The 21,236-nt window shown below is 40.3% G+C and overlaps 2 protein-coding genes across 5 annotated transcripts in view; one reads left to right on the top strand and one right to left on the bottom strand.

Annotated features, from left to right (window-relative positions):
* Positions 1-252: 252 nt before the first annotated feature.
* aimp2 (aminoacyl tRNA synthetase complex interacting multifunctional protein 2) lies at positions 253-8,345 on the top strand. Of its 2 annotated transcripts, none has more exons than XM_041206162.1 (4): positions 253-370; positions 4,301-4,507; positions 6,481-6,712; positions 7,847-8,345. In XM_041206162.1, exons 1-4 carry the CDS (start codon positions 356-358, stop codon positions 8,227-8,229), a joined length of 837 nt encoding a protein of 278 aa, XP_041062096.1. In that variant the 5' UTR covers positions 253-355; the 3' UTR covers positions 8,230-8,345. The 2 variants fall into 2 exon arrangements, with proteins under 2 accessions (XP_041062096.1, XP_041062095.1); XM_041206161.1 differs by having other exon boundaries at positions 266-463.
* A 1,189-nt stretch (positions 8,346-9,534) lies between these two features.
* Positions 9,535-21,236, bottom strand: part of eif2ak1 (eukaryotic translation initiation factor 2-alpha kinase 1) — a 35,359-nt gene continuing 23,657 nt past the window's right edge. For 2 of the 3 annotated variants that reach the window (XM_041206160.1, XM_041206157.1), the window contains 4 exons: positions 16,394-16,514; positions 13,477-13,556; positions 10,882-11,115; positions 9,535-9,975 (listed from right to left, as the gene is read on the bottom strand). In XM_041206160.1, coding sequence (XP_041062094.1) covers positions 9,823-9,975; positions 10,882-11,115; positions 13,477-13,556; positions 16,394-16,514 — 588 coding nt within the window. In that variant the 3' untranslated portion in view covers positions 9,535-9,822. The remainder of the gene's footprint in view (positions 9,976-10,881; positions 11,116-13,476; positions 13,557-16,393; positions 16,515-21,236) is intronic. The other variant, XM_041206159.1, reaches the window with a different exon arrangement.

Consider the following 21,236-nt stretch of genomic DNA (forward strand, 5'->3'; position numbering starts at 1 on the left):
TCTCCTTCGGGTTTCTGATTGGATAGCGTGGACGTCATCAAATAAAAATAACCTGATATTTTGATTCAAATAAACGAGTATAAAAAACTCGTCTCTGTATTATAATTAAGTCCGTCCGTTCGTATCAAAAGCTTTTATTTTAAAGGAAAACAGTTTCGAAGTCTGGTTCTGGGCGGCGCTTAGCATTAGGGGTGTTGTAGTTTGATGGTGCAGGGTTCGCACCGGGAATGTTCCCGTTTGGACTACATTTCCCAGAAAGCAGTTTGCCGCACTGGATCACCGCGCCATGGTTCAGCAGAGCCGCTGATTAGTAGCTTGAGGTTGGTGAGGTGCGGCTGAGCCAGGCTTGTTAGTGATGGAGATGTACAAGGTAAATCCGTACCACCTGAGTGAAGATGCTATCGATTTGCCTATCTGCATGTACAAGCTGCCAAATATTCATCGAGGTGCTGCAGACGCTCAGGTATGAGATGTCAGGGGTTTGTGGTGTGTTGGATAGGCCTGCACTTCCCACAGGCCGCCTGGGGCCTCAGGCCGCACATTCTCCACTGACTTCCCTCCACCGTTGCAACTTTAGCAAACAGTTCCCTCTTTCATGTTTCGCTGCCATTTATTTGTTATTGAAGGTGACAGGATGAGAATGTTAGTGTATTTCCACTACATGGCATAGGCCTAATCAAAGTTCTGTACAAGTTTAATTTTTTTTAAAAAGTGCCTGAAGTGGAAATACTCAGGTCTGGCAGCTTCGGTGGAGAGAGAAACGAAGTTAACGTTTTGATAAAAGCAAAAAACTGCGGATGCTGGAAATCCAAAACAAAAACAAAAATACCTGGAAAAACTCAGCAGGTCTGGCAGCATCTGCGGAGAGGAACACAGTTAACGTTTCAAGTCTGCATGACTCTTCAACAGAACTAAGGAAAAATAGAAAAGGGGTGAAATATAAGCTGCTTTAAGGGGAGGGGGTGGTGGTGGGACAAGAAGAGCTGGATAGAGGGCCACTGATCAAACACCAGGAGAGAAATGGAAAGCAATGAAGGTGAACAAGGCAAAAGAGAGATATGAAAATCCTGATGGAGAGAAGAGCAAAACTTCTTCAAGGTAGGCATTCCTTGAAGAGAAGTGGCAGTCAATTAAACACTAAGATAAAAGCAAAAAACTGCAGATGCTGGAAATCCAAAACAAAAACAAAAATACCTGGAAAAACTCAATGTTTTGAGTTAAATATGACTTCAAAACTACAAGTTTAACATTGCTAAGGGCCATTGTTGGAAGGGAAACTCGCATTTCTATAGCGCCTTTTCCATCCTCTGGATGTCACTTTTGTGTGGGCAGGCAGATTGCACATAGCAAGCTCCCACAAATCTATTTTTTAAATTGTTGATTGAGGGATAAATATTGGTCAGGACAGCAGGGATAACTTCCCTTCTTTTCAAAGTAGTACTGTGGAATTTTTTGCATCCACCTGAAAGGGTAGATGGGCCCTCAGTTTAACATCTCATCTCAGAGGAGATGTATCTTGATGAGCAGTTTAACATCTCATCTCAGAGGAGGTGTATCTTGATGAGCTGCTACTTTTTGTTAATAGCCATAAAATCTTTGGAAGTCTGCATTTCAAAACTGCATTTGTGCAGATTTTATAATTTACAGCCCACTTGTGGAATTGAGCACTTTTTCTGCTCCTTAAAAGGGTAAAAGCTCACCCCTAAACCTCTCATCTTTTCAATTCTGTCCCTTTAGAAATTAACCCTTGTGTTATTTTTATGGACATATTAACATGTGTCACTACTTTTAGTGAATTGTGTATCTATAATTCCTAGATCTTGTTTGCACCTCTAACATATTTAAATATTTAGTTTTCAAGGTGTATGTGGCCCCCTTATTCTTACTACCAAATACAGCATCTTACATGTAATTTATATTGAAATTTCATGCCTATTTTGTTCATTAATATCTTGTATTTTGTTACAATCTTCAATAATAACTACATTCTCTAGTACTGTGCACAGTTCAGGTCTCTTATGAAAAGGAGATAGAGACACTGGAGGAAGTGCAAAAGCATTGACACAAATGGTGCCAGAACTGAGAGGTTATACCTATCAGGAAAGACTGACAGGTTGGGCTCTTTTCTGTAGAAAAGAGAAGGCTGAGGGGTAACTTGATAGGAGAGGCCTTTAAAATTATGAAAGAGTTTGATGGGGTAGACAGATTTGTGAGGTAGACTGGAGCTAAAATCCATAAATATAAGATAGCCAGCGATGAATACAATGAAGAATTAAGGAAAAACTTCTTTACCAAGAGAGTGGTAAGGTTGTGGAACTCCCTACCATAGGCAGTGGTTGGAATGAATAACAACAGTGTACTTAAGGGACAGCGGGATAAACACGTGATGGAGAAAGTAATAGAAGGATTTGTTGATAGGATTGGGTTTAAGAGGAGTGGGACGAGGGTCGCTTGGAGCATAAACAATAGCATAGACCAGTTGGCTGAACAGTCTATTTCTGTGCTGTAAATATATAATTTGTAGTTACTGACCCTTTATTTAATTTAGTGGCAGGACAAGTTGATAAAGGTGTTTTTTATCTTTTAAATGCATATGGGATCCTGGCCTTTATAGTAGAGGCAGAGACCATAAGCAATGGCTGTGATACTAAATAAACCTTCATAGATTACAGGTGAGGCCTCAGCAGGAGTATTGGATCAATTCTGTGCACCATATCAGAAAGGATGCTGAGGCCTTGGCAAAGATGGCAGAAGAGATTCACTAGTATGTATCAGGAATGAGGGACTTCATTTTTGTGGGGAAAGCTAGAGAAACAGGGATGGTTGAGGGGGGATTTAATAAGTGATGTTCAAAATTAAGTGTTTTGGTAGTTTTTATTCTTTCATGGGATGTGGATATCACTGGCTAGGGCAGCATCTGTTGCCCATCTCTAATTGCCCTTGAGAAGGTGGTGGTGAGCCTTCTCAATGCTGCAGCCCATGTGATGCAGGTACACCCACAGTGCTTTTTGGGAGTGCCAGGATTTTGACCCAGCAACAGTGACGGAATGGTGATATAGTTCAAGTCAAGATGGCGTGTGGCTTGGAGGGGAACTTGCAGGTGGTGGTGTTCCCATGCATCTGTTGCCCTTGCCCTTCTAGGTGGTAGAGGTCATGGGTTTGAAAGGTGCTGAAAAGGACACTTGAAGAGTTGCTGGGGTATATTTTGTTTATGGTACACACTGCTGCCACTGTATCTCGGTGGTGGGGGGAGTGAATGTTTAAGGTGTTGATTAAGCAGACTGTGGATGGTGTCAAGCTTCAAGTGTTACACTGATCTAGGCAACTGGAGAGTATTCCATCACACTCAGAACTTGTGCCTTGTAGATGGTGGACCGGCTTTGGGAAGTCAGGAGGTGAGTTACTTGCCACAGAATTCCCAGCCTCTAACCTGCCCTTGTAGGCACAGTATTTTTATGGATGGTCCAGTTAAGTTTCTGGTCAATGGTAACCCTCAGGATGTTGATTACTGGGGAATTCAGCAATGGTAATGTCATTGAATGTTAGGGGGAGATGGTTAGTCTCTCTCATTGCCTGGCACTCATGTGGTGCAAATAAATGAGAAAGTGTTTAAATTGATGTAGAGTCAGAAACCAAAGGACACTGATTTAAGGTAACTGGTAAATGAATGAGTGGTGAAAAATGCAGATTTTATTTCTACTCGGTGAGTTGTTGTGATTTGGAATGCACTGCCTGAAAGGGTGGTGGAAACAGATTTAATAGTACCTTTCAAAAAGGAATTTCATATATATATTCCTGAAAAGGAAAAGATTCCAGAGTTATGGGGGAAAGAACATCGGAGCCGAATATAATTGGGTGGCTCTTTTCAGAGAGCCAGCACAGGCCCAGTTGGCTAAATGGTGCTGCACTTTTTCTCTTTTCTAACTCTAACCTTCAATGATCCCTATGATTTTTTTATTACGGAATTCTGGAGTCAAAGGCCAAAGCACATTATAAACAGTTATTAATTTTATTATTGCATCATGTAGCCAAGCCAGCCAGCGTCCCTAACAGACATTTAAATGCTGTTTGGCGAATTTTAATGAGCTTATTTTTTTCATCTCCCCGATTCTCATTCAAATGAATAGAGAAAAGAATTTGGATTTCTTTAGCACGTTTCACAGGTTTAAGATATAACATACTTCACTCTCAACTTTTGAATCCTAGTAACTGTTGAAACACAGCAGTCAATTTGTACACAGCAAGGTCCCACAAACAGCAATGAGACAAATGACTACTTATTCCATTGGTTGGTTTTCAGGATGCAGATGAATGTCCAGCACTCCAAAACTTGGAATCGAGACAAACAGAAATTCTGAAACGTTTGTATGAGTTGAAGGCAGTTGTTGATGGACTTTCAAAGACTGTCCTTACACCAGATGCTGACCTTGATGTTGCGGAAATTAACCATGCCTGCCTTGTACCGACAATTCATACTGCAGCTAATTTAGATTCTGTACTAGGAAAGGTAAGTTTGAATCTCAGCTCTTCTCTTGTTAAGCAAGTGCTTTAGGAATGAATTTGACAGAGAAAAAGATTGCATTTATATAGCACACTTCACAACCACTGGATGCCCTAAAGCCCTTTACAGCCACTGAAGGACTTTCTTTGAATGTAGCCACTGTCGTAATGTTGGCAGCCAGTTTGCGCACAGAAAACATAATTCTGATAGTGACCAGGTAATCTGTTTTTGTGATATTGGTGGAGGGAAAAATATTGGCCAGGACACCAGGGAAAACACCCTTTCTCTTCAAATTTGTGCTATGGGATCTTTCCAGCCACAAGTGAAAGCACATGGGGCCTTGGTTTAATATCTCATCTGAAAGTCAGCTTCTTTGACAGTGCAGCACTCCCTCACTACTGTACTGGAGCATCAGCCTAGATTGATGTGCTCAAATCCTGCAGTGGGACTTAAATCCACAATCTTTTGATTCAGAGGTGTGTGCTATCAGCTGAGCCACAGCTAACATGCAAGCTGCCATTTGCTTAGTGAGACAGACATTTCTGTTAGTCTCCCTGGAGCTCTGGCTACCTGCTGTCTGAAGCACACTTTTCAGTTCACTTAGAATGCATTACCCTCCCTGCTTTCAAAATTGACCTAAATACCTTTCTCTTCAACTGCACTTTCACTGCCCAACTCGTTTCTCCTCTGACCCCTTCTGGCCTTGGTATACACTTTTGCACTGCCTTGTAAAATGTGCTGAGACAGCACCCTATATATGATAGCAGAGTATAGCTGCTTACTAAGTTGCAGCACCTATCTTAATGGATTGTTCTGATTCATTTTGTCCTTTTGATTTGGGGTCAGGAACATTAACACCGACTTCCTTTCTGAAGAAGCCATTTAAAAATTAAGCTGCCCTCTTGAGACTGACATTAAGACTGCATGTTGATGCCTTTATTATATTCTCCATTTGCAGTTTACTATTCTGCTTTTTATGTTATACAATAAGTATAAGTTGTTTTCCTCAACGCTTGTGATTTCCATTTTAGTATTTGTATTGTCAACAATAACTTCCACTTTTCTGATCCTTATCACTGATGGATTATGATTCCATTCAGGGCACAAAGATTTGTTCCCTTATCAAGAATCAAGATCAGATACCAACACTTGTGTGCTCCACAGTTGTTTCTTTGCTTTTAATTGAAGTGGGATAGTTACTATCATAGAATTTCCATGTTTTGGTAGTTGTCTGAAAGGTAAAATGTGTAATTTGTGCGAAAAGTCACTGAAATTTGCAACATCTTAATTTCTTATAATTTAGTCCTTTGACCTCCCCAACTATGGTGCAGATATTAGTTATGCTCAACTTCTGCTAAATGTTTATATGGCAAGCAGTTTTTTTCTGCTTTAAGATTCAGTGTAATCCTTTTACTGCAGTTAATCTGTTTAACACATGGATCATTTTTATTTAAAAAATGAGAATGTGGCTGCTCCTAACATATCTACTTAACATTGCATTATAACTTTCCCTGTATGATTCTGATATTAATGCTGCCTGCCCATTCACTGGACCCTGCACGTTAACACGTGCATTTCCACACAAATTATGATAAAAGCAGCCTTTGTATCAGTATACTGGCTCTAAAATCACTACCTAGCGACATCCTTTTATGCATTTGGAGCCTCTAAATCTGTTGCTATAAAGAACATGCTTAACAGATCTTTATTCATTTCTGTCCATATAATGGTATCCTGGCTCCAGTGAAATCTAATAAAAGGAATTTTTCCACTTGTAATCAATTGCTGGGTCAATTGAATTTTCAAGACAGATCGCTAGATTTTATTAGGTAAAGGTATCAAAGGGAATGGATTGAGGTACAGACCCACCATGATCTGAAAACAGACTTGAGGGGTTGAATAGCTTCCTTCTACTCCTATTTTGTCCACTTGTACATCTTGTTGTATTCACAATTGTCTTTAATTATGCTTAATTTTAGAGTTTTGGTGTTCTCCGAGACATTGTTATCAATGCTAGCCCTTCTGAGGTGCCGCTGTCCCTATTAGTCCTGCATAGTTTACTGTGTGAACAATACAAGGTGCTATCCTCAGTCCATGTACACTCCTCGGTGCAAAATGTTCCCTCCAAACTCTGGAACTGTCTGGGTGAAGGAAACCGCTGTTGTTCGCGGAGAGAATATCAACTCGGCTTCACTCTCGTCTGGAAGAATGGTGAGTAAAAAATACTATGGCGTATTTGAAACTTGCCTGATAACAAACTGAATTGTTAGAGTTTGCAGTTTAGAAATTTTGCAAAACAAATTGAGCTCTTCATTATGTACAATAGAAAATTTAGACACACGCCCGTAAAGATACTTAAACTGGTGACAAATTTTGTTAATTTTAGTAAATAATCAGCACAGGTTTGCTCATTACGATAAGATTGTGCTCAGCCATTTGAAATAAAATCTATAAATCTGTACTCGGGCAATTTTATGCTGAAGCAGGCCACTTTTATAAACATCTGAGAACAGAATATTGGCTTTGGTATCTTGCACAAAAGTGGGTGCAGTGGCCAATGATACGGACAAATGTTGAATAATGCAGAAAGACCTGGACAACCTAGATCAGTGAGCAAAGAGTTGAGTAAAATCTTGAGATATGGCAGAAGAAGTAAGAAAGTAAATTGTGCTATGACTTCTGATGAACTGTTTATTCCAGAGCAGCATTTGGAGGGATAATGCTAGAGGTTTGAAATTGGTGCAGGAGGGTAATCTTCCAACAGTTGAGGCAGTATAAGAAGCCTAGGTGATTGTGCTGATTCTGGCTTAAGCTTTGACAGTACCTTCACCCACAGGCCTGGGACCTAGTGGATCAAAGTCTCCTATCCACCAGGCCAGGGGCACAGTGGATCAATGTGTCTTCTACCAACCTGGGGATTGTCCTGGAGATGGTGGTCGTGTAAGGAATTTCCCCTTCAAATATTCTTGAATCTGAGCCCCTGGGTGGGAGAGGAAATGCTGCATATCCAGACATAACCCTTTTTTTTCAGAGCAGGCTTGAAGAGCTGAATGGCTTACTCCTGCTCCTAAGTCCTATGTTCCAGTATTTGATTCATGGTGCATTACTAGTTTCTTCTAGCAGCATGATTATTGATTTTCAGTATATGATGGATATTATAATGGGCCTTCATGGCAACACAAATATTGGAGCAGCTGTTCATTGATCTGGGTCAGAGGGCTGTCAAGCACTGATCCTGTCTGTCGTGTGCAGGGAGTGTTAGCTGTCTGAATGTAGAAGTCTTGAGGCTTGCCTGTGTTTAGATGGACTTGCTGCTTGTGACAGCTTTTGTTTCTCTTTTGGCAGTGCACAAACCTCAGATGAAGTTCAGCATTCAAAGCATGTGTTCTATCGAAGGTGAGGGAAATGTCGCCCGTTTCCTTTTTGCACTACTTGGCCGTGGATACGATGCAGTGACCTCAACACTGATTGACAACTGGGTGGATGTTGCCATCTTCCAGCTGAAGAAGGGCAGCACCAAGGAAAAGGCAGCTGTGCTGCGTTCCTTGAATGCTGCTCTCAGCAAGAACCCCTGGGTTGTGGGAGTTGATCTGACATTGGCTGATATTGTGCTATACTGTGCCTTGAGGCAGGCGGAGATTACCAGTTTCCCAGCCAATGTCCAGAGATGGGTGAAATCCTGTGAGAATCTAGCATGTTTTAATCTAGCATTAAAGTTGCTGAATTGAATCATTTATGGTTGAAACTACTTTTAGCCCATTGCCGCTAATACCTGTGCATTTAAATCTCAATGTTTGCACACGAAATACCTATTTAAGTCATTTAATAAATCTTTTTAAAGGCATTCTTTAACTGAAAAGCATCTTTTTTGATTAAAGTTGTGCATTTTAGTTAATCTGAATTTAAAAATGAGTTTGTTCTGCCTCTGCTATACCAGGTAAGCATGTGCCTGACATAAGCAGCAATATTAGATGGGCCAGTCACTGAACTGACTTTATGAGCAAGTGGTTTGTCATTCTATCAACTACAGGCAAATAGAAATTGTTCAGGAAAATGGCTACTTAGAGACTATCCATTAAATCACATCAAAACTTTTGATTTCCTTCAACCCACCTCCCTCCCACCCCCGCAAATTCCACTCTTTCATTCACACCCAAGCCCCAGAGATACTTTTGCTCCTCCCAGAAATTTACATCTCAAATAAAACCGAATACCATTTCAAACAGTATGAGGGTTAAAATATAACCAACTTGCATTTTGGGGGAAGTTGAGGTTACTGAGCTGGGGAACAATTCCTTTATCGATTTCTGATAGTGTGGACTGTTAATCAAGGAACAGTAATTCCTACAATACAATTCTGTGCCAGTAAAGTAACTGAACACTAAATTGTAAACAAACAGCTTGATCACTACTGTTACCCTGTGACTGCACAGCTAAGGTTTATATGAATTGCAGGGCAGTCTGGGGAAGTGTTTTAATATATTTTACATCAGGCAAGATAGCATTTACTGAGACACTGATTAAAAATTCATTGTATGTATGTAAACTAAACTTGAGAAACAGCTTTAGTGTTAGAGGAATAAATTAATAAGCAGATGTGTGCAAGGCTTGCCATTGAAGGTAAGCATAAGCTTCCTTCATGAACTTTGCTTTCCTACAAATTCTTAAAATAGACTTGCATTTATATTTGAAATGCATTCATGGAAAACACCAACTGTAAGATTCTACAAACAGCAATGAGATGAATGACCAGTTACTGTCTTTGGTATGGTTGAGAGGAAACGTCCAGGACACAACTACCTGCTAATTATAAAGAAATGAGAAAGACTTGCATCTATATAGCACCTCAGGATGTCTCAGCACTTTAAATATTGTCACTTGTAATATAGGAAATACAGCAAGCTCCCTCAAACAACAATGTTTGAAGAAGCTGGATTTTTTTTTAGTTAAGTTGTCTGAGGGATAGATCATGGCCAGGACACTAAGGAGAAATCCCTGCTCTGATTAGCATCAAGGAATCTTTCACATCTACCTGAGAGAGCAGATGGGCCTTTATTTAAAATCTCTTCTGATACCCTCTGGAGTGGGGCTTGAACCTACAATCTTCTGACTCAAGTGAGTGCTATCCGCTGAGCCACAGCACTTCCGTGAAAGCAAAGCCTGGATAACATATCACTCAATTTAATATTTGATCTTTCTCACCTTAAGTAACCAACTCATCAATTTAAACTTGTACATTCACAAAACACTCATACATGAGACATTCAAAATTAATTCGGGCGGAAAAGACAGAAATTTTCTCCAGGAAACCATGAAAATCTCTAGCTGGGCTCCCCCTCCCCAGACAGTAATTTGATCTTTTCTTTGAGGTTTCTGATTTCATCATCTTGATTGATCACTTTCTGTCTTAGGCTCTTAATTTCTTGCTCCTGGGTCACTACTCTCTGTTCGAGATTGTCTTGAAATGTAGTTACCTACACGTGAAATATCAGCCGTTATTGGGGAAGAGATAAAGAAAATCAATGAAGCATTAGACAAGACAGCACAGGTTATCTAGCCCATCAGCTCTGTACCAGCTCTTTGCTTAAACAATCCAAAACTAATCCTGCTACAGCCCCAGAATCTCAATGTAAATTATATTTCCTTTCAATGAAGTGAAGCTAAATTTTCACCGAAGGCCAAAGTTGACCTAAAAAAATCAGATTAACCTACACACCCCTGCTCCCAAAAAATGTACATTTTTATAGTGCCTTTTGTAACATCAGGATGCCCCAAAGTGCTTTATAGCCAATTAGGTATACTAAGTGTAGTCACAGCTGTAATGCAGAAAATGCAATATCTAATTGGCACACAGCAAGATCCCACAATGAAATAAATGACCAGATAATGTGTTTGAGATGTTGGTTGTGGGATAAATATTGACCAGATCACTAGGGAAAACTCTCCTGTTCTTCAAATAGTGGCTGTGGAATATTTTACATCTACTTGAGAAAGCATTTTGAAGTTTCATCCAAAAAACAGCAACTCTGACAATGTAGCACTCTCTCAACATTGCACTGGGAGTGTTGTCCTGGAGTGGGGCTTGACGCCACAATCTTACTACAAAGAGATGGAGCTACCCACTAAGCCATGGCTGATTAAATACAAGAGGCGAAATTAAATTCCTCCAGTGAGAAACAGGTAATGCCCATTTCTCTAGATCAACTCATGGATTGACAAAACTGCATTCTTAGAAATCACATTTTTGTAAATCCCCTTCCCTCATTTGTCAATGGTGCTTATGGAGAAAAGCAAGAATGCTGACATGGAGTTTATTTTTGTTGGATGAGGAGTTTCTGTCCTTACTCTCTAACTTTAAAGAACTAAGCTTTTCACCCTACCTCAGGTGAATTATGGAAGAGTTCACTGGCCAACATCTCATCTGCACTTGGTCTGCAGGAAGCGATTTCACTGGTTAACATCTTAACATATTTAGCATGCACTGGCCACCGGTGTGTAAAGTTCCCTGGAATGTGGCATTCTCGAAGCGCTGTGAGGGTCTTTATCCTTTCCATCACTGTTCTGAATGGTTGGAAGAGCTCCAGTAAGATGATACCTACACTGTACATATCTGACTAAAAAAGGGGAGATTGAAATATAGACATTACAGCATTGAAACAGTCCATTCGTCCCAACCAGTCCCTGCTGGAATTCACATTAGCAAATAAATCCCATTAAATTTATCCATCCTCTGCCAGTATCCTTCATCGTTTTCCTTCAACCATCTCTTGAATCTAATCAAGAATGTTTCAACCATAGAGCTTAGGGTCCAGGCAATTGAAGGCATGGCTGGCAATGGTGACAGCCAGTGGCTTTCAACCTTTTCTATATGGGAGATAGTCTGCAAATACTGACCCTGTCACTGAAACATAGAAAATAGGAACAGGAGTAGGCCATTTGGCCCTTTGAGCCTGATCCACCATTCAATATGATCATGGCTGATCCTCTAACAACGCCATACTCTTGCCCTCTCCCAATACTCCTTGCTGCCTTTAGCGTCCAGAAATCTATTTCCTTCTTCAATACATTCGGTGACTTGGCTTCCACAGCTTTCCGAGGTAGAGAATTTCATAGGTTCACCACCCTCTGAGTGAAGAAGTTTCTCCTCATCTCAGGTCCTAAATGGTCTACCCCACATCCTGAGACTGTGGCCCCTTGTTCTAGACCCCCCAGCCAGACGAAATATCATCCCTGCATCCAGTACATCCATCCCTGTCAGAGTTTTATACATTTCAATGAGATCTCCTCTCATTCCTCTAAACTCCAGTGAACACAGGCCTAGTCGGCCCAATCTTTCCTCATACGACAATCCTGCCTCCCAGGAATCAATCTGGTGAACATGGGGAATCGATTATGCTAACTGCAGAAGGAACATCAAGAAAACAAGGCTATCATTGCAGAAAATATTTTTATACACCAACAGATATATGCAATTTTAACAGGAGGAAAAAGGTACAATATAGAACTAAGTCTTAAGCTCATCCAAAACACTGCTGTCCTTGTCCTAACTCACACCAAGTCCTGTTCACCCACCACTCCTATGCTCACTGACCTAGACTGGCTCCCTGTCCAGCAATGCCTGGATTTAAAAATTCTTATTATTGTTTTCAAAACTCTATATCTCTGTAATGTCCAGCCCTAAAACCCTCAGATGCTCCAGTTCTAGCCTCTTGAGCATCCTTGGTTACCATTGCTCCAGCATTGGCAGTTGTGCCTTTAGTTGCCTGGGTCATAAGCTCTGGAATTCCCTCTCTAAAACTTTCTGGCCCTTTCCCTTTCTCTGCTCCTTTAAGATACTCCTTAAAACCTACCACTTCACCAAGATTTTGGTGACCTGTCCTTATGCATATCTCATTGTCAAATTTTGTTTGCTAACGCTCTTGTGATACACCTTGGGGATATCTCAATATGTTAAGGCGCTATATAAGTACAAATTGTGGTTGCAGATTTGATATCCTTGAACACCACAGATTAACTTTAAAATCCATGATGTAAACCATTGCAAAAATATTAGTTAGAAGCCCAGGATGCATAGTTGCAAAGTGTGAGGTGGAGAAGATATAACTTTCAAATGTTCTCCGAGTTTTACAAGAGCCTTATATTTGCGTTTGCCTTATATTTATGCAGGTTGTATTATGTAGTCATTTAATGAATAAACCATTTTCTGCCTCTATTTCCTGTTATCAAATTTATTACACTTTTTTCAAATATTACATTATAAATTTGTATCTCCATGCTTATAATAGCACCTGCCAATGTCTTGCTGTAGCTACCCTTTTCAGCCAATGGTGGTGCTGTTATTTTACATCTCACAGTTCCTCTGCCTGCAGAAATTCTCCTACAAACCAACTAACTCTATTTCTCAAGTTCCTGTAAATTTTGCTACTTAGATGTAATAATGTAAAAATTAAAATTTTATGTAAAGATAAGGATAGATTGTATGTGGATTGTATTATGTCTGATCACCTTGCTTCAATTTTTCCATGGCTTTCAACCCTGTTTCACAGAAGATGACACTTGATACTCTGTGCTCAACACCACAGGAAATCAAATAGTACAATGAGAAACAAAGACTTAATGTAATAATTTAGACCTGATACTCTAACAAAGGAAACCTTGCAGGTTTTTGAGTCTGTTCTAAGATTCAACTGGATAATGCTCCATCTACTTTCCTTGCTTCTGTAACCCTTAATATCCTTACCTAACAAAATCTCAACTGGCCCCAGCTTCAATAGCTATTTTGAGGAGGAGGGGAGAAAGAGTTCTAGATTTCCACTAATTTAATGCTTTTGAAAAAATATTCCATCACCTTAAATTACATCCTGCATTCTTTTTTAAGAACTGTAAATATCTATTAGTTAACAAATTGACCTGGAGAATACACAATTACAAAATGGAAATTAAATGAGGATTACATTTTTTGAAAACACTCATACCTTAAAATTGTAGGAGGAGCCTCTCAGCTGCTCAGGGGAAGCATACAGAGAAGTCCCCACTCCTGAGGTATGCTTTGAATCTGGGAGTAAACAAAAAATTAGAAAATTTAGTAACACTTTTAACAAAAGTACAAGAAGAAAACTCAATTAAAATAAAGGTCAGTTTCTCACTGTCGTCATCACATAGCTTCACAAACTGGATACATTACTATCTGCATCCATCTCCTCTCTTCAATCCCTCCATTTTTCTGATATGGTTTAATTGTCAAAAGTGTACTTGGCTTAGCTAATGAATTAAAATGCACAGTAGCAGCCTAGGTATCCCAGGGATATTTTATTTGCACCCAGCTGAAGAACAGTGAGGTCATGAAACAAAAATTATAATTCAAAATACAAGATGCTTTACCTATTTTTCCTTCCTTCACCCGTAATTAAGTTGGTAGCATTCTTGCCCCCGAAGGTCATAGGTTCAAGACACACTCCAGAGACTTGAGCACAAAATTTAGACTGACATTGCACTGCAGTACTAATGGAATGCAGCACTGTGGGAGCACTACACTGTCAGAGTGCCGGCTTTCAGATGTGACATTAAATTGAGTCATCTTCTGCCTAGATCCCAGCAATTATTCGAAGAGTAGAGTGTTCTGGAGTGCACAGCCTCAAAATGTGTTGGAAATAGATTCAATAGTAAGTTTCAAAAGGGAAAGGAATATATACTTAAAAACGTACATGGGGAAAGATTGGGTCTAATTGGATAGCTCTCTAAAAGAGCCGGTACAGGATGATGGGCCAAATGTTGTAAGATTTTATGATTCTCCTGGTATAATGGCCAGCTTTCCTCTCTCAATCACTATTACCAAAAACACATTGTCTAGTTATTCATTCAATTGTTGTTTGTGGAACATTGCTTTCTGCAAATTATCTGCTATGTTTGCTTATGTAACAACACTAACTGCACTTCAAAAAATGACTCATTAGCATGTGTGTGATAAGATACTACATAAATACAAATTCTCACACAGTTTTTAAAAAAGGAATACGGTTCTTTCAGCGAAGATATTTCCTCTGACCATAGTTGAGGACTTTTATAGCGTTTCTGATCAAAACTTAAAAAAATGTCTGATTCCATTGTTCAATTCTAGTCCAGAGAGTGGAATCCAGGCTGGCACCTCAGTACAGTACTGAGGGAGTTCTTCATGGTCAGATATGCTGTCTTTTGGATAAGAAAATCCAGGCTCCTTCTGCCCTCCCAGGTAGATCTAAAAGATCCCATGCCTCTATTCAAACAAGAGCTGGGAGTTCTCCCCAGCGTCGTGGCCAACATCTATCCCTCAATCAACATCACAAAAACAGATTATCTGATCATTATCACATTGGTGTTTGTGGGAATTTGTGTTATGCAAATTGGCTGCCTTGTTTCCCACATTACAACTGTAACTACACTTCAAAAGTACTTCAATGGCTGAAAAAGAGCTTTGGGATGTCCTGAAGTCATGAAAGGATTGTTATATTTAACTTTATGATTTATAAATTTTGGGAGTATAACTTTTACTTTTGAGAATTGAATTTTTAAATGTAAGATAAATGGAAAAAAACCTGGGCTTGAGAAACTGGTAAACACCCCTTAGACAATTACAATTCAAAGGATGATCCATGGTTACTTAAAGGGGTTATAGTTAGCCATGTGAAAACAATGAACAACAGGTGGTAGCCTTGTAATGGAGCCAGTGAATCTGGTAAAATTGCAGATGTACCCATTAGAAATATGAATTATTCATCATATGGGTCCCAGAATAAAAGGGCTGTTTTGAAGGTAAATTTAATTAGTTTAAATATCTACATCTGATATCCCAGATGTCCCTTGTCACTATAGACAGGTGATACACAGTGGGACTCTGTTGGAGTTTGGGGGGTTTGCTCTGATTTCTCACAGAAATGCAGTTAGTGCCTGGAAGTTGCTGGAGTCAGAAGATAGAAGACTGCCAGCAGTGGAGGCATTAAAGCAACTGGAACCAATACCAGAGGGTTATCAGAAGCCAAGGATGTTTTCTGAATTGAAGTCACTGTGCAGGAATTGCGAGTGAGACTCATGCTTGATCTGGGGAGTCCACAAATTATGAGGCGTTGAAGGAGAATTGGAGGGTTGCTTAGCTAGATGCCAGTGCAATGACCCCAAGAAATCTCAAACCATAGAAAATAGCAGGAACACAGGAGTGTCAAAGTGAATTCCTGGGACCTGTAGTAACACCTTGGTTTGGTCCCAAGAGAAGTGAAGGATCCTTCAAGATCCTGTAAAGTATATGAGAACTCTTGGGTAGAAATAAGAGTTGAACGAGGAATGTTCTGTTGAGATTTTTGAGTTTAAAATTATAAGCATTTACAAAATACAGTACTAAGTTAGTAGTTCCAAAGAAGTTAGCAGGTTCTGCAGAAGAGTCATATTGGACTTGAAATGTTAACTCTATTTCTCTCTCCACAGATGTTGCCAGACTTGCTGAGTTTTTCCAGCACTTTTTATTTTTAAGTTAGCAGTAATTGCTTTCTTTAACTCTTATACAGTAAAAGTTTTTTGTTCAAATTGTGAAATCTTGTGGCCCAATTCTTTCAGTTAATAACAGGGAGTTTGAATTTCCTTTTAAAAGTTACCGGTCTCTACTGAGATTGTAACAAAACGCAGGTCTGTCTGTAAATTGGGACAAATTACCTGAAATTTCAAAAAAATTTAAAAATCCAGTTTAAAAACTTGTATAATTAAGTTTCAACAACTGTCACACATCAGAAAGTTGTAAGTTAAGTGCTGTAAATGCTAATCTGCAGGGAGAAAGACTGTCTCTTGCTTTATGGTTTGTTCTCCACATGGAGGGGAAAGCAAGATTTTTTCACTGGTGTAGACATGGCTGTGACCTCCAATACTCACCGGTTACTGTGGTTGGTGCTGGCCATTGATCAGAAGTCTCGGCAATGATGTCACTGCATGCCAGTCCAAAATCCCCAATCCGAACATGGTAGTTAGACCCATGGAGAAAAACGTTCCTTGGCTTAAAGAGAGCACATTGTGAATGTAGCTTACTTATAGCATGTCTTAATCATGAACTAAGTGGCTGCCACGGAGCCAGGTATTGTAGAATCTTACAGCACAGGTGGAGACCATTTGACCCAGCATGTCTGTGGTAATTCTTTTAAAGAGCTATTGGAATGTCTTCCTCTGTGCTACAAGAATCTATTATATAACTACTGTTATAGCACACGGAGAACAGACCTGCATGAGAAGGGCAGCGACAGCGGGAGATAAAAACCAGCGGCAGAGAGGGAGGCCCAGCACATGGAGAATTGACCTACCTGACAAGGGCAGCAGCAGCAGGAGATAAAAACCAGCAGCAGAGAGCCCCTTCAACGTGTTTCCACCCTGTCAGAGCCAAAGTGTGACGTCAAAGGAAAACAGGTAGGTGATTGGTGGGTATCTCTTCCGTGTCTCTTTTGATTGGCCGTGGTTTAAATCAGGAGACCTTATTACAGCTGAAGAGTACAGATAGGAAATTCACTTTTAAAATCCAAATTAATTAATTAATTAAGTAGAATAGAGATGGCTGGACAGATGATGTGTTGCAGCTGTAGTATGTGGGCACTGGTGGATGCCAGTGCATCCATGGTGGCCACATCGACAGCAAGCATTGGCTGCTCAAGGAACTTCGGCTCAGAGTTGATGAGCTGAAGTCCAAGCTGCGAACACTGCGACACATCAGGGAGGGGGAGAGTTACCTGGACACTGTTTCAGGAGACAGTCATACCCCTTAGATTAATTACATCAAATTTTGACAGTGGTCCAGGGATAGGAGGGTGTGACTGCGAGTGAGGCAACTATAGGGATCCAGAATTTAGCTTTGGAGAAGCCTCAGCCAGTGCCCTTGTCCAGTAGGTATGAGGTTCTTGATCCCAGTGTGGACGAGGGCACAGACTGCACAGAGGATGACTGAACTGACCACAGCACCATGGAACAGGGTGCCATTCAAGTGGGGGGAGAAAAGAGAAATGTAGTAGTAATAGAAGATAACATAGGGGAATAGATACTGTTCTCTACAGCAAAGACAGAGTCCCGAAGGCTGTGTTGCCTACCTGGTGCCGAGGTTAAGGACATCTCTTCTGGGCTTGAGGGGAACTTGGAAGGGAAGGATCCAGTTGTCGTGGTCCACGTAGGTACTAATGACATAGGTAGGACTAGGAAGGAGGTTCTGCAGAGGGACTACGAGCAGCTCAGGGCTAAATTAAAAAGCAGAACCACAAAGGTAATAATTTCTGGATTACTACCTGAGCCACGTACAAATTGGCGTAGGGTAAGAAAGATTAGAGAGGTAAATGCGTGGCTCAAAGATTAGTCTGGGAGAAATGGGTTCCAATTCATGGGGCACTGGCACCAGCATTGGGGAAGGAGAGAGCTGTTCTGTTGGGACGGGCTTCATTTGAACCATGCCGGGACCAGTGTCCTGGCGAATCGTCTAATTAGGGTTATAGATAGGACTTTAAATTAATTAGTGGGGGTGAAGGTTCAATTGAAGGGAAGTTTAAAAAAATCAAAAAGAAACGAGAGCAGAGGTGCAGAGTAGCGAAGAAGCAAACGATAATCAAAATATTACAAGAAGAGGTAGAAAATATAAGCAGAAGAGTGCAGCAAAAATTAGAACCAGAATGAGTAATAATGGTAAAAAGTCAAAGCTTAAAGTTTTTTATCTTAATGCACGCAGCATTTGTAACAAGATAGATGAGCTGATAGCACAAAGAGAAATAAATGAATATGACTTGATAGCTATAACAGAGGTGTGGTTGCAGAGTGACCAAGACTGGGAACTCAATATTCACGGGTATTCAACATTCCAGGAAAATAGGCAAAAAGGAAAAGGAGGTGTGGTAGCTTTGTTAATAAAGGAAGGCATTAGTACAGTGGTGAGTAATGATATAGGTGTAATCGATCATGATGTGGAATCAGTTTGGGTGAAAATAAGGAATATCAAGGGAAAGAAGTCATGGGTGTAAGTCATTTATAGGCCCCTGAAGAGTTGCTTCACTGTAGGACAAAGTATAAATTTGGAAATAATGGAGACATGTAAGAAATGTGCTACAACTGTCATGGATGATTTTAATCCACATATTGACTGGACAAATAAGACTGGCAGGGGTAACATGGAAGACGAATTTGTAAAGTGCATCAGGGATTGTTTCTTAGAGCAATACATTGCAGAACCTACCTGGGAACAGGCTTTTTAGACCTAGTAATGTGTAATGAGGTGGGATTAATAAAGAGATATCGTAGTTAAGGATTGTCTAAGGGGTAGCGATCACAACATGGTAGAATTTCAAATTCAGTTTGAGGGCAAGCAACTCGGGTCTCAAACCAGTGTTCTCAACTTATATAAGGGCAATTACAGAGTTATGAAGAAAGAGTTGTCTAAAGCGGGCTAGGAAAATAGACTAAGGGGAAGGTCAGTGGATGAGTAATGGCAGACATTTAATCAGATATTTCATAACGCTCAGCAAAAATTTATCTCGGTCAAAAAGAAGGACTCGATGAGAACAATGAACCACCCGTGGTTAACAAAGGTGGTCAAGGAGAATATCCCATCAAAAACTAAGGCATACAAAATGGCAAAAACTAGTGGTAGGCCAGAAGATTGGGAATTTTTTTTTTAAGGAACCAGCAGCGGATGACTAAAAAGCTAATAAAGAGGGAGAAAATTGATTATGAAAGTAAATCAGCAAGAAATATAAAAATAAACAGCAAGAGCTCCTATAGGTATATAAAAAGAGAGCAGCTAAAGTGAGCGTGGGACTCTTGGAGAACGCGACTGCAGAATTGATAACGGGTAACAGGGAAGTGGCAGATAATTTAAACCAATATTTTGCATCAGCCTTCACGATGGAGGACACTATAAACATCCCAAAGATATCACTTAACCAAGGAGCTAATGGGAGGAAAGATCTTGTAATGGCTCTATCACAAGGGACAAAGTATTTGACAAACTAATGGGATTAAAGGCAGACAAGTCACCAGAACCTGATGGCCTGCATCCAAGAGTTGTAAAGGAAGTGGCTGTAGAGATGGTGGCGGCATTGGTCAAAATATTCCAGACCTCACTGGATTCCAGGAGGATCCCAGCAGATTGAAAATCCACTAATGTGACGCCCCTGTTCAAGAAGGTAGGGAACCAAAAACCAGGAAACTATAGGCCAGTCAGCCTAACATCTGTCGTTGGGAAAATGCAAGAGTCCATTATTAAGGAATAAATAGCAGGACATTTAGAAAAGCTTAATGCAATCAAACAGAGTCAACGTGGTTTTGTGAAAGGGAAATCATGTTTGACAAATTTGCTAGAGTTCTTTGAGGATATAACAAGCAGAGTTGATAAAGGGGAACTGGTAGATGTAGTGTATTTGGATTTCCAGAAGGCATTTGATAAGGTGCCACATAAAAGGTTATTGCACAAGATAGGAGCTCATGGTATTGGAAGTAATGTATTAGCTTGGATTGAGGATTGGTTAATACACAGGAGATAGAGTGTTGGGATTAATGGATCTTTTTCAGATTGGAAAGATGTAACTAGTGGAGTGCCATAAAGATCAGTCCTAGGGCCTTAATTATTTACTATCTATATTAAAGACTTGGAGGAGGGGGCAGAGTGTAATGTATCCAAATTTGCTGATGATACAAAAATAGGTGGGAGGGCATGTTGTGATGAGGATGTAAGGAATCTGCAAGGGGATATAGATAGGTTGAGTGAGTGAGCAAAGACTTGGCAGATGGAGTTTAGTGTAGGAAAGTGTGAGGTCATGCACTTTGGGAGGAAGAATCAAAAGTCAGCCTATTATTTAAATGGAGAGAGAGACTCCAAAAAAGTGCAGCACAGAGGGATCTGGGTGTTCTTGTGCGTGAAACACAAAAAGTTAGCATGCAGGTGCAGCAAGTAATTAAGAAGGCAAATGGAATTTTGGCCTGGATTGCTAGGGGATTGGAGTGTAAAAATAGGGAAGTCTTGTTACAACTATACAGGTGAGGCCACACCAGGAGTACTGTGTACAATTTTGCTCCCCATGTTTAAGAAAGGGTATACTGGCATTGGAGGCAGTTCAAAAGAGATTCGCTAGGCTGATTCCTGGGATGAAGGGGTTGACTTATCAAACAGGTTAGGCCTTTATTCATTAGAGTTTAGAAGAATGAGGGTGATCTTACTGAAATGTACTGAGGGGGCTTGACAGGGTAGATGTTGAGAAGATGTTTCCACTGGTGGGGGAATCTCGAACAAGGGGACATAGTTACAGAATAAGGGGACACTCATTTAAAACTGAGATGAGAAGGAATTTCTTCTCTCCGGGGGTAGTGAATGCCTGGAATTCTCTACCTCTGAGAGTTGTGGAAGCTAGATCACTGAAAGTATTTAAAAAGGAGGTAGATAGATTTTTTAAATATCGGGGAGCTGAGGGCTATTAGGAGCTAGTACGATCAGCGATGATCTTATTGAATGGCGGGGCAGGCTTGAGGGGCTGGATAGCCTACTCCTGCTCCTATTTCTTATGTAACAAAACAGATCAGACATCAGAAGGTGATAAAAATATACTGAAGCTCTTTTTTACTGTTTTCTCAGCTGAAAAAATAATTTGTGTTATGGAGTTAGTTTGTGTAGGGGCGCGGGGGGGTATAGGATGGACATATTTGATATTTAAATGGGTATTTGCAATGACAAATATGGCCGACACTGTTACTTGATGTGATT

This window comes from Carcharodon carcharias, chromosome 15 (genome assembly GCF_017639515.1).
Source record: "Carcharodon carcharias isolate sCarCar2 chromosome 15, sCarCar2.pri, whole genome shotgun sequence".
Lineage (NCBI taxonomy): Eukaryota > Metazoa > Chordata > Chondrichthyes > Lamniformes > Lamnidae > Carcharodon > Carcharodon carcharias.